The sequence below is a fragment of the Trachurus trachurus genome, assembly GCF_905171665.1.
Source record: "Trachurus trachurus genome assembly, chromosome: 5".
In the NCBI taxonomy this organism is placed as follows: Eukaryota; Metazoa; Chordata; class Actinopteri; order Carangiformes; family Carangidae; genus Trachurus; species Trachurus trachurus.
The window spans coordinates 12,688,973-12,702,078 of NC_139896.1; the positions used below are offsets into that span (position 1 = coordinate 12,688,973).

General features: G+C 42.7%; 4 protein-coding genes across 7 annotated transcripts in view; 3 read left to right on the top strand and 1 right to left on the bottom strand.

Annotated features, from left to right (window-relative positions):
- zhx3a (zinc fingers and homeoboxes 3a) overlaps positions 1-2,608 on the bottom strand; it is a 45,757-nt gene extending 43,149 nt beyond the window's left edge. Inside the window, exons 1-3 of one of the 2 annotated variants that reach the window (XM_083971074.1) lie at positions 2,487-2,608; positions 2,210-2,311; positions 1,700-1,811 (exon numbers count right to left, since the gene is read on the bottom strand). The gene's annotated coding sequence lies outside the window, so the exon portion shown is untranslated. Of the gene's footprint in view, positions 1-1,699; positions 1,812-2,209; positions 2,315-2,423 lie in introns of both variants that reach the window. The other variant, XM_083971075.1, reaches the window with a different exon arrangement.
- Positions 84-2,567, top strand: LOC310985476 (DEP domain-containing mTOR-interacting protein; the record flags this gene model as incomplete). The annotated part of the gene is made up of 9 exons (XM_083971082.1): positions 84-299; positions 396-574; positions 655-778; positions 992-1,170; positions 1,367-1,579; positions 1,683-1,826; positions 1,910-1,980; positions 2,221-2,325; positions 2,442-2,567. Exons 1-9 carry the CDS (start codon positions 112-114, stop codon positions 2,565-2,567), a joined length of 1,329 nt encoding a protein of 442 aa, XP_083827208.1. The 5' UTR covers positions 84-111.
- A 556-nt stretch (positions 2,609-3,164) lies between the features above and the next one.
- adnpa (activity-dependent neuroprotector homeobox a) lies at positions 3,165-7,349 on the top strand. 3 transcript variants are annotated; one of them, XM_083971001.1, is made up of 5 exons: positions 3,165-3,185; positions 3,361-3,601; positions 4,193-4,305; positions 4,530-4,622; positions 4,725-7,349. In XM_083971001.1, exons 3-5 carry the CDS (start codon positions 4,198-4,200, stop codon positions 7,035-7,037), a joined length of 2,514 nt encoding a protein of 837 aa, XP_083827127.1. In that variant the 5' UTR covers positions 3,165-3,185; positions 3,361-3,601; positions 4,193-4,197; the 3' UTR covers positions 7,038-7,349. The 3 variants fall into 3 exon arrangements, with proteins under 3 accessions (XP_083827127.1, XP_083827128.1, XP_083827126.1); XM_083971002.1 differs by lacking the exon at positions 3,361-3,601 and having other exon boundaries at positions 3,180-3,185; XM_083971000.1 differs by lacking the exon at positions 3,165-3,185 and having other exon boundaries at positions 3,247-3,601.
- Positions 7,350-7,976: 627 nt separating this feature from the next.
- Positions 7,977-11,414, top strand: LOC310986526 (bcl-2-like protein 1). Its single transcript, XM_083972462.1, has 3 exons — positions 7,977-8,103; positions 8,750-9,406; positions 9,994-11,414. The coding sequence occupies exons 2-3, from the start codon at positions 8,882-8,884 to the stop codon at positions 10,132-10,134; spliced, it is 666 nt and encodes a 221-aa protein (XP_083828588.1). The 5' UTR covers positions 7,977-8,103; positions 8,750-8,881; the 3' UTR covers positions 10,135-11,414.
- The last annotated feature ends 1,692 nt before the right edge of the window (positions 11,415-13,106 follow it).

Genomic DNA, 13,106 nt, shown 5'->3' on the forward strand with positions numbered 1-13,106 from the left:
CCATTCATTTCTAGCTCTCAGAATAAGACATGTGACTACTCAACGACAGGGAACGAGTAAAAGAAATGCACCTTATGCTTCTCTCTGTATATACATATACAGCTATCCCACATGGCAGTGGGGCTCTGTGTGTTTCAGAGTCTATTTTGTAAACACAAAGGATCACAACCAAAAGTGAGCTTCACTTACTTTACTCAGCCAGAGATAACAAACATGGAGCGAAGAAGTAGCAGTATTCGGAGAAAAACAGTGGCTAGACAGCGTAAGGCTGAAGTCATGATTGCTGGAGAACAACTCAGGTATGGGCAGACAGAATGAAAGTATAATCAGTTCAAAAAGCTTCATATAAGATTCTGTACATTAGGATTATGGCTGATGTAAATCTTCATTTGAAGGTTGAGACTTCACGATGGGAAATTGATTAAGGACCGACGCTACCACCTGCGTACATATCCCAACTGTTTTGTGGCACAGGAGCTTATAGACTGGCTTGTGAGCCATAAGGTGGCTCCAGATCGAGCAACAGCTGTCCGTCTCATCCAGCACCTCATGGACCATGACATCATTCATCACGGTAAAGAAGGAAACATCAAGGAAAGTTTGACCCTCACTGATCTTAAGTCTTATTTGAAACGGTGTGCTGTCTTGTCTTAGTCTGTGATAAGAGGTCAGTCTTCAAAGATGCGAAACTGCTGTACCGTTTCCGCAAGGATGACGGGACGTTTCCCTTCAACACAGAGGTGAAGATCTTCATGCGAGGACAACGGCTGTATGAACAGTAAGAGTTTTTGCTGGAAGTCTCCTGGTTCAGCAGGATCAGCTGACCTTCAAGTGCATATCAGTGACCACATACATAGCAGTATGATGAACAGGCTGGGATTTAAATCTCCTGTCAGATATACAGTATCTTGCTAACTTTAGTCTGTCTAAATGATCCAAGGTAATTATGTTATGAGAAACCTGATCTGTGGTCTTGTGTGTGCTTCCTCAGTCTCATTGGGGATAAGAACACCATCCTGCAGCTGAGAGAGGAGCATGGCGTTGCATATCAGCGCTCCTTTCCTGGCTGCCAGTTGATTGACTGGCTTCTGCAGAATGGGGAAGTGGAGAGCCGACGTCGGGGACTGGAGCTGTGTCGTGCATTGCAGGAGCATGGCATCATTCAGCACGGTGAGGAGAGCCCTCATTTGAACTTTGATGTGTGATACTAGAAATGAGCAGGCCGACACTGGCTGCTATCAGTCGGTGGCAACCTGGGACTCGCAAACGGAAGCAAAGACACTTATCGGCTCTTTCCGAAAAATCCCATTAATTCTAAAACTTGTTCCACTGTTGCTCTGTCTTTCTCTCTCTGTCCCACCACTAGTGGCAAAGAAGCATGATTTCTTTGACAGTGGACTACTCTATCAGTTCTGCATAAATTTTCGCCGCCGCCGCCGCCTGTCTGAATTGTTAAATGAAAGTGTGCAAGAAGATGACGAAGGCGTGGCAGTGTCGACACAAGAGGACAACCACTCTGACAGTCCATTTGTTGTGCGCAAAAATCCACCCCAGGAAGGCAACAGTGCTTTCCAGTCTGGTAAAAAAAAAAAAAAAAGATTCTCTGCCCTCTTAATACCTTATACACTTTGCTGTGAATGTTAACTATTGCACAATAATCTAACTACTAATTTAATTATTAGTGGCAATGAGTAAAGACCTGAAACTGGTTACGAGTGGGCGTCGAGGCAGCTTGAATTCCCTTCAGATCAGTTCTGCTGGATTTCCAAGTCTCAGCCATCTGTCCTCAGCCTCAGTGGTGAGATGCAATCCTAAATCAGGCAAGTGTGTAATTAATATTGACAAATATCAAGGAAGTATTACCATTTAGTATATTAAGGCTTGATTAATTGTCTTCATGATTTTGCAGTCCTCACTAGACATTACACATGTGACGAGTTAATGGCACCTGGTGCACCGTTCATCAAGAAAGTCTTGACGGTGAGTTAACCTGGGTTTATTTCATGTCATTTCTAGGATTTGATTGCATTAAATCAGTATAAATCAGTAATCAGCTTTTGCCTGCAGGTTTTGCAATATCAACATGAAACCACTATTGTTAATCATTACGCTCCTTATTGGTTCAAATTATTTTCCCCGTTTGATCTAACGACTGTCTAAACATCACAAATTTCATTAATCCCCACTGAATTTGTAAATAATCTCTCACCTTGATCCCAGGTGATAGGAGATGCCCTGGGCTGGGGCTTTGTGGTCAGAGGCATGGCTCCCTGTTATGTGCAGGCTGTTGACCCCGGGAGCCCGGCAGCAGCTGCTGGAGTAAAGGTCAGATATTTGTTACACATTAGACACCTAGAGATAAAAAAAAAAGAAAGAAGAAGAAGACATAAACTCAAAATGAGACAAAATCATAATCTATGTACCTCATGCAACTTCCTCAGGTGCGACAGTTTGTGTACCAGGTGAATGGACAGTGTGTGCTCTACCTGGACTACAGGACCATCACCAGACTGGTGATGACAGGACCTCGCGTCGTTGTACTGGAAGTAATGGAACCGCTGGAGTGACATCTGTCTTTAAATCTGCCTCTTGTGATGGACACAACTACATCTGCTGTACCTGAAATACAATGTTGGGAAGCATTTTCTTTGAGTTGTGCTTATTTGTGGGAAGCAAACAAATCAGTGAAAATGTTTGTGAGTGTTTGTAGCTAAATAAACATCTATGGTTCTGGATTCCAATAATGCAATAATGTTAGTTTGTGTGTGTGTGATTGAAAATAAAGCACTGCAACAATATACGACCACTGTCAGGGCTCCAGACAAATTTTTCCCCTCCTAGGCGCACAGTGGCTCCTAACTTTAAATTCAGGAGTGCAAGCAGAAAATTTAGGGATGCACACTGACTTGCAAAGCATCATCCATGATCCTCTCAAACATTGGCCTGCCACACAGCAAATTTACTCGTTGCACATGCACAAGTAGATGAAAATTTACTCGCACTGTCTCAATATTTCGGGGGCAAAATACCAACATTTCTGAAGCCCTACACTATAAATACAAACTTTTGGTCATCTACCCTCTCTGCTCAGCTCAGCTCAGCTCAGCTCTCTGCCGCTGCTGCTACGACTTCCGTCTTTTTGTCGTCGCCATTTTGGATTGAGACTTGGCTCTGTAGAGGAACAGGTAACGTTAGCTTCGCATGCTGCAGACTGGCCTGGCCACCGGTGCATGTGTGTGTAAAAGGGGGGCACATTGTGGTGGTGCTGTGCTGGCAGTCTTCACTTTTGTTTAAAAAAAAAAAAGTATACTGTTCTCACGGAGATGTGCTCCTCTCCTCTTTGCCGCCCTGTCCCTACAGCTAGCTAGCAGCTGCAAGCCAAACAGATGTGACAGCTAACTAGCCCGCCTTCGTTATCCCGCCATCTAGTTAGCCGCGGTGGAGCTGCTAGGCTGCTAACTGAGCATCAGCAGCACCGGCTCCGAGGAGGGGATCGAACAACATCACCACCACCAGTCTGCACGGCCCCCCTTTTGTTTGTTGGCCACCTATGTAGCGAGCCCACCCCTGTCTGACGTCGGTCTCTAAAACGTAACATAAGGTGAGTAACACGCATGGACCGGGTTTCGCCTGAGAAATGAAAAGGAATAAATAACACCAGGTTGCTAACGCATCGCTAGCACCGTTGCTAAGTAGGTGACCAGGCTGAGGAGAGCGGGCAACGGCGGCTAATGCAGGCTAACACACTTTGTATGCTAGTAACGCTAGCATGCAAACCAAACCACAACATGTCCTATAATGCTCCCGTAATGATTAGACATGGATGCCACACACACTTGCTCCCTAACTTGTATATATATGTATGTATATTGTGTTTGTGTGTGTGTGCATGTTGATGAAACCAGCCGTTTTTAACCCGCGAAAGCTAAGCATGGTCGGTGAAACAGCAGCAGTGTGGGCCCATAAAGACACTGGAGCTCATTGATACGCGTTACAAGTAAATAAAGTCCAGAATAATTTATTGAATGGACACACACTAGTGTAAGCGACAGGGCGTGTCGCCGGTATTGTGATCGCAATCACCCCGTCCGCGATGTTAGTTTGGGAATGAACTATACTAGTGTCACGTTATGTCATGCTGTATTGAAGAATAGTTAACATGCGACTAATAAGTTATGTTTGTGTTTATCAGGAGAGATGTATCAACTCCCAGTGAATAACCTTACAAGAATCAGGAGAGCTAGGAAACAGGTGAAAAAAGCACTTGGGGACATTGGCTTGGAGTTCTGCAAGGAGGCAGCAGAGGTGAGTTGATGTAACATTATGGAGCAGCTTGTGATTATTATTCATGCAGGGTTAAAAGTCTGTTTTTTGTTTTTGTTTAGAAAATATTCTTATCTAAGTGTGAAGGAAATAGTTACTTAACAATATATTTGCTCAGGATCATTCAAAAACAAGTGTATGCCCTATGGTGCACAAACACACACTTATTTTGAATAATCTATTATTATTTTAAATTAATTCCACAGGAGTTCAAAGATTTTTGCCCCGATGAGCAATTTGTGAAGGGCAGTCTTTGCCTTGATATCTGCGGATGGGATCCAGCATACTCTAAAACACAGGTACACCTTATTTCTTTGTCCAAACTGTTTTCAAATAATTATGCACATGTCACCAAATTTAGTTTAAGATTGTTGTTTTTTTTCTCCTCTGATGTCCTTTAGGAATACAGATCAAAGCCATTTTGCTGCACAGAGTGCCACTTTTCTTCCAAGTACTACTCAGGCTACAAGAATCACTTCCGCAATGTACACAGGTCAATCTTTGACAGTAAAATCCTGCTCAACTGTCCCTACTGCACATTCACTGCAAACAAGAGAACTTTGGAGACGCATGTTAAAATATTCCATGTGCCCGGTTCAGCACGGCATAACTATGGGAATGCTGGGCTGCGAAAGGACAAAGCAATTTTTGCCAGACAGGGAGACACTGTGGAGAGACCAATGTACTTCTGCAAAAAATGCTCATTTCGGGACACACTCTACAATGTTGTGAGAAGGCACATTTACAGGGAACATTTTCAGCATATTGTCTCGCCGTATGTTGCGATGGTTTCTGAAACATCAGTCAAAAACGGTGCTAATTCAGTCAATGGTAACAACATCCTTTGTAAACGCTGCCAGTTTTCCACTCGCAGTTACGAGGCTCTAGTGCAGCATGTTATAGAGTACCACGAGCGCATTGGTGCTCAAGTCACCACCATGATTGGCCATGCTAATGTTATCGTCTCCAGACCTCAAACCTCACAAGTCGCGACTCCGAAGGCCTCCATGATGCTTGGCAGGGGCCAGCCACTTAGAGCGGAGCAAGCAGCACAATCAGTGATTGGATATTTAAAGCCGGCGGCCCCTGTTGTTAAAACTCAGTCCGCTGTCCTAGTCAACAAGGTACGTGCCCCAGTTCCAAGCAACAGCACTGTGGCTGAAAATAATGCCACTTGTGTAAACACAGGCCAGACACAGAAGTGGAAGATATGTACCGTTTGCAATGAGCTTTTTCCTGAAAATCTCTATAGTGCTCATTTTGAGAGTGCACACAAGGCAAAGAAAATTTGGGCAATGGCCAAGTACATCATGAAAATCCACAACTTCACTAGCAAGTGTTTGCTTTGCAACCGCTATCTGCCCAGTGACACGCTGCTTAACCACGTGCTAATCCATGGGCTCACCTGTCCTCAGTGCCACTCTGTTTTCCACAATGTTGAAAAACTCATCGAGCATGTGGCTCTGATTCACCCTGATGACTTTGTTGGACCCCCTGGTGCATCACCACTAACCTTTGACCTGGCCATCAAAAAAGATAAGTCCAGTAATGTTCAGCTTGTTGTGCTCACCTTTAACATGAAGGAATCTGGGAATGGTCAAGATCAGCCTGCACCAGCTCAGAATAGTGTCTCGCCACTGTTCGCGCTAACTGCACCAATGATTGAGAGAAGTGAACCATTTAGTAGAGATTTCCCTTCCACGACTGTAATGGGTGAAGTAGGGAAGACGCTGTGTCCGCTGTGTTTTACCATCCTCAAAGGTCCCATTGCTGATGCTTTGTCCGTGCATCTGAGGGAGCGACACCAAGTGCTCCAAACAATGCATCCTGTTGAGAAAAAGATGACGTACAAGTGCATTCATTGCTTAGGAGTGTACACCAGTAACATGGTGGCCTCGACAATAACGCTGCATCTTGTGCAGTGCAGAGCTGTTGGTAGGAACCAACCAAACCAGGGCTTCAAGTCTTCTTTGACTCTCAACTCTTCTGGGGCAGGTTTTCTCAAGAGGCAGCCCCCAATGCAGTCCACATCCAACCCCAAGAGGATAAAACTGACCAAGGATTCAAAGATTTCCTCCTCTTCCATTGGAAATCAGGATGATGGCCTTGCTATGGATCCAAGAAGCCATGAGCACAAGACATATGAGGCAAGGAAAAATTTCCTGGCAGCCTACTTCAACCGACGACCATACCTTTCTGCTCAGGAAGAGGAAAAGCTGTCTGCAAGTTTATGGCTCTGGAAATCGGACATTGCTAGTGACTTTGCAAACAAGCAAAGGCTGTGCGAGACACTGTGCAAGACCAACAAGGTGTCTGTGCTGCTCGGCTTCGACATGCACGCTCTTAAGAAAGTTAAGCACGACATGATCTTTGAGGAGAGCAAGACTGAGGGTTCCTCAGTGGGGAGATCTGGAGGCCTCAAGTCTGGCACTCCAAAAACAGACCAAAACAAACAATGTGAGACACTAAACTGTACCTTAAAACTCAGTACATGCACAGAGACCATATCGATTGACTCAGATAGTGAACCAGAGGCAGAGGAGAGACGTACAGAGAATGGAAACGTTGATATGAACCAACAGGAGAATGTAAAATTCCAGGAGCCAGTAAACCAGACGGAGGAGACAGAGTCTGTGAAGAGTGACGATCCTTCTAGAGAGAAGGAGAGCACTTTGCAAGATGGAAAAGCAAATGCTTGCGTGGCTTTCTGTTAGTGTCCCTGCTTTGCAGTGTGCCTTGGTTGAGTAACAGTACAGTTTCAAGTGTATTAACTAAGATGAAGGGGGAAAAACAGGTCCACAAACAGTTACAAATAGCACTTGTGAAGAAAACACTATTTACACATGTTGAACCTGTTACCGGTGTTGGAAAGACGGGGGAAAAAGATACATTATAGTGCATAAATATATGACATATGTAACTGACATTGTATATATTTTAGCCATTGTTCTTTGTTAGTCTCTTCATGAAATCTGTTCTTCACTGGTTAATGGACACAAGATTTATGGTTATGCCAACTTCCCTACTTCCATAGTTTTTTTCCCCCTCAGCTGTGACAAGGAACTGTAACATGTTGTCATTTCACATTTAGAAAGTGTAGGATATGCTAATTGCTTATGTACATGTTTTAATAAAAATGTTTGTTTAATAAAATAAAAAAAAGTTTGTTTCTTTTTCCAGCACCAATCATTAGGTCTGTGAAAGTCATCTTAAACCAGACACAATATTATCTGTACAGAAATTATTGGAGCTTTAAAAGTTGCAAAGCATAAAAACAAGTTAATTTGCTGATCTCAACAGCCAAGAACCCATTTTTAGTTTTTACAGGAAATGGTTACAACTTAGGACAGAAAATTGCTTACATACATCATACAATATTTTTTCTCAGCCCGTCACTATATGAGGTAATTATTCCAAAAAGTTAAATAAACATACATAAAGCTTAAAACAGCTTTATTCACAACCTACAGTACAATAGTAAGAGCTGCATTCTCTCTCTTTTTTTTTTTTTTTTTTGCCAGCGTTAAGACTCGTGTCTGTGTCATTTTCACGGGCCCCCTAACTTCCGGTGTTTCTCAGACGCTGATTGGTGCAGAGGCAGCAGGAGGCGGGACTTCTGGCTCGTACAGTAGCAGAATTGGCCAACCGCCAGCGTGCATCACTGTTCAGGCCACAGAGTCTGCAGCTGCAATAATGTCCATATTGTGTCTGCATGCACATCTACAGCCTTTACCAACTCCATATCTGCACTCTGAGAGGGAAAACGTCCTCTAAGCATTTGTAAGTACACCTGTCAATCATTCTCGCCTCGCACTCGTCCCACGGATGTAGTTTGTACCTGTTTTTGACGCGTTTCTCGTGGACTGTTTATAAACAGCTAGTTAGCACCTAAAGCTAAAACTGTTCGTATCTACGTGACTTGCAACCAGAGCTGTCAGAGGTGGCAGTCAGGCATCCAAGCGCATATAACGTATTTTCTTTGCAAATAAACATCGCAACGATTTTAATGTAACTTCTCATAACCTTCATCTTCGCGAGTCAGCTATTTGGCTAATGTTTGTTAGCTCACGTTTCCTCTCAAATGTTTGCTGCAGCTTTTTTTTAGTGAACGCGTTTCCTTACCATCCCAGTTATCCAGTAGTTTCCATTCATTTTTAATGCATCAGGGAAATCTGTTCATGCATCAGCGGATTGCTGAATCATGGTGGGAGCACCCAGTAGGTATTCTTATCTATCACCGTGTGCCGAGTTAGTGCATCTACTTCAAATATACAATGACTGAAATACACAGACTTGATAGATTACACTTCTGTCCTGGTAGATTTTTCTATCATAAAATCATCATTAATGTGGACGTTAAAATGTACAGGTTGCAAAATTGTTTGCTGATATGAATTAATGTATGTAACTTAATGTGTGCTTCCAGGCTGCTCTTTGCCAGCTGCAACACAGGTCGAAGAAGCTCTAATGTCCAGCTCACAGACTGGGAGGAATGGCAGGAGAAACCTCGGGGTCTGACTAGACTGGGTGTGTGTCGGATGTTCACAGTGTGGAAACAATGTCGTACAGCACCCGAGAGCTGGTGGAGTTCTTCATAAGCTACAAACTGTCTCAGAGCAACTGCCCAACCTCACTTCTGAGGCCAGAGGGCGGTGATGGAAGGACTGAGGGAGACAAGGCCAACTCAGCTGCCAGTAATGGCTTGCTGGTCAACAGCAGGGACAGCTGTGGTCAACCAGGGGCGTCGACGCCCCCGCCCGGTGGCATTGAAGCTGTAAAGTCAGCTCTTAAGGACTCTGCTGACGAGTTTGAGCTGCTCTACACGCAAGCGTTTAGTGACCTTTCCACGCAGCTTGACATCACTCCTGACACAGCCTATCACAGCTTCAAGAGTGTGATGGACGAGGTGTTCAAGGATGGAGTCAACTGGGGACGTATCGTGGGCCTGTTTGCCTTTGGGGGTGTGCTGTGTGTGGAATGCGTACAGAAGAATATGAGCGAGCTGGTTTCCCGCATCGTAGACTGGATGACCATGTACCTGGATGAGCGCATCAGTCCGTGGATCGAGAGCCAAGGAGGCTGGGTGAGTCTTCAGGGGAGGAGCTCAGCACACAGCTTTTATTCAGTACAGTACAAATAGGAATCTGCACCAACACTGAACCTATGAAGCAGGATGATTCATGCATTACAGCAGGTGCTTATATGATTTACATAAGAAAAAGTTCCCAAAAAGTTGTAAAATTCAGTGTGTCTATTTTAAATTACACACAGCAATGCCTGGATTCGTGATACTTAATATAAAAAACAGTCCCCTACTAAAAATAGTGCAGACATACAAAAGTAATTTTAAATTTGGGAAAGTAAAAGCACTTTTATCAGATACTGTTTTTATCCTGGGTTAAGGTATTGGAAGTAGTTGAAGAGATAAGAGAAAAGTTGGATCAATGCATCCAAAAGTATAACACACAATTGAAAGAAAACCTTACCAAAAATTGACCTTTTTGATTTTGATCAAATTGATCAGTTTGGTCAAATGATTAAATCAAAATAATTAATTTGAATATTTCATTTAAGCAGTTTTTTTTTAGATGTATTCATACATATATATAGATGTAAACAAAACAAAAGGTTGCCAAATAACAATCCTCTCTGTTTTTTTTTTTTTATCAGGACTGCTTTGCTGAGATTTTTGGGCACCGTGGCGCTGCAGAGGCAAGGAGATCTCGGGAGACTGTGAGGAGGTGGCTGCTAGTCGGAGTGGCTGTGCTGGCGGGCGTGCTGATGGGTGTGCTCATCGCTAAGAAACAGTGAAGGTGCTTGCATGTCGTTCTCCTTGGCACACCGTGTGTAATGCTACGCCAACAGAAATACAACTAAATAGTTAATGTTTACAAAGAAGCCCAGTCTGCTTGTGCACTGACAGAATGTGGATCAGCAGTTTGTGGGAGTATCCATAACATGTAGCTTGGTGAGCTGTTGTACCTCTCACCCCGCTTTGTCCTGTGTCTTTTATTTTTTTTATTGTTTTTTATCACACAGCAGAGCTGTTGACTTGTTAAAGGACAATTCCGGGCAAATTCAACCTGGGGCTACAGTTTCCTAATATTTTAGGTCTAAAAGAATATGAAGATTTTCTTTGTAATAACACCTGTTATGCAGTAGTTCTGTCTGTCCCCGCTTAACAACAGCAGCGTATAATGGGAGCAGACCGATCTTACGCTGTTTAGGCTATTTACATCCAACAAACGTCAGATGGCTATTCAAACATACACCGAGGGGTTTGTTTACTTCAAGAAAGACGACATGTTTGTAAACGGAGCTGTAATACAAAGTCTCGTGCGAGAGTCAAGTTGACGGCTCAGTGTGTTTACAGGCAGAATAAACAATTGCCAGACTCACTCTTACAGCTACAAAAACGTTGTGCCGCCGAGTTGATATTCTTTTGTTGAGAAAACAAACGGGAGCGCTTCAAACAACCTGTAAACATACTGAGATGGTCAACTCGGCTCTTGCGCAAGACTTCACAAGATCGCGCAGGACTTCATGAGACTTTGTGTTACAGCTACGTTTGCAAACATGTCGTCTTTCTTGAAGTAAACAAACCCCTCGGTGTGTGTTTGAGCCATTTGACGTTGTCTGTGGAAAAAAAATGCGGTTTTGTGGGATGTAAATAGCCTGAACAGCGTAAGATCGGTCCGCTCCCGTTCATCGCTGCGGTGAAGATGCAAGGACAGACAGAACTACTGCAGAACAAGACACATTAAAAAGAAAATCTGCAGATTAACTTCAGACCTAAAATACTAGGAAACTATAGCCCAAGGTTGAATTTGCCCGCAATTGTCCTTTAAAGGCTGTTGACTCGCCAGACTGGAAGTGCTTTAAACAAACCTGATAAGCTAAAAAAAAAAAAAAAAACCAGTGGAAAAAGTCTGAGGTGGTTTGAAGAGACTGCTTTTTTTTATTTTCTTTTTTCCTCGTGTGATATCCAAGGACCAAATTTTATGACTTACAAACTGACAACAGACAGAAAATATAAGTTATATTTCCTATTCACTGTGTAATGCTCAGCTCCTTTTGTTGGCTGTACTGGAGTTAAGGCATGCTTCAAAAATAAATATATTTATGTTTTACTCCATGTCTTTCTTTTCTTTTCTTACATCCAATGCATACAAAAATGAACACACATATCAACAGTCTAATACAAGAGAGTCCATCAACTGTACTTGTGCATTATATCCTCAATAGGAGTCACAGCATTGTCATGTGCTCTTGTCAAAATTTCTTATTTATGACATCAAGAAAATAACTATCCAGGCTCCAGATTAGAGAATCACCATCTAATTGATTGAAATTTATTCAGCCATTCAAATTAATTCAGTGAAGTGGAAACAAGTGGCAGTTCAGGTTGCTCATCAGGTTTGAAAGGTAAAACATTTAAAGCCCAAACTTGTGTCTTGTTCAGATAAAGAGGAAACAGATTTACATATAACAAAGACAGAATCTGAACCAAAGCAGACAACATGGGCCTACTTTGGGAGATGTTATGCGCAGGTGCAATTGTCTAATTGATTTTAGATTTATTAACTCATGGAATAATTCATATTTAGCAATGAGAAAACTATTAATATCAACACTGTGACTCCAAACAATACATTTGTTTAATATGCAGTGTGTTGATCCCATGCAGCTGGATCTTTGATGGATAGAAAATTGTCACCGTGCTCATATGAAACGAAGCCGATACATACAGCAGTCACTCCATCCATCTAATCATCAAGAATATCAAAAACAATATGTTCCGTATCCAACCTAGTTAAAACAATGCATATGGTGAACATCGAACTACAAAAACTTCACTGATAACCATCCTACCCGTTATCATGGAAACTATACAAGAAGCTGAACAATAAAGGTCTGTTTCTCATACTGTATTCTTTCTGTTCAGTGCTGTTGATGTGGCCGTCTGAAGAGTGAAGATGTTCTCACTTCACATCCATCAGCAGTGTAGATTACAATGAAAACTACACACATGCACATTAATGTCTGTTATCTCTGAACTGCAGTGTTGAGGGTTTTACATCCTGTGCACTGTCAGTTGAAGGAGAAACTGGAGCTGCAGTGTTGTGGTTTTACCATCTGGGGGTGCTTGTGCACCAGATATTGCAAAAAAAACCAAAAACATTAAGGTACAGTACATCATGCTGTGGCTGTATGCATTAAAAACCAAAGAAATTCTCACTGCAGATCTAACTGTTATGTTGGCATGTCTTCTGTTAAAACATAATGCTTCTGTTTCACCCTTCAGGAAGTGAGTTGTTTAAAATGACTCACAATGAAAATGTGACTTTGCACAGAGGTGGGCTGAGTCACTATCCCGACACGTCTCCTACTCCAAGATAAAACAACTCCTTATCAAATCACTGGTGTCCCTCAATGTCTCTTGTACAACTAAGGACAAACCAGGCTGAGATGGAAGAGAAACAAAACAACACAAAACAAAACACAAAAGCGCTCAATGTGAGAGAAAAGGCCACTAACGGATGGCTGTGTGAGTGAACAGGAGCAGGCCTGTGGTTGCTAATCTATCCCTGTCATTTGTTGCCCATTTCCCCAGAGCAGAGCTGGCAGCTGCAGCAGATAAACAGCAGATATAGACAGTTAAGGAAGAGTATAAATTATGGACACACTTGCCAAACAATACTGAATTTTTACATCTCGTGACTTTTGCTTTCTTTCTTACTTTAACACCCTGTTGCTTGTCTCAGGATGAGTTTGACTGATTC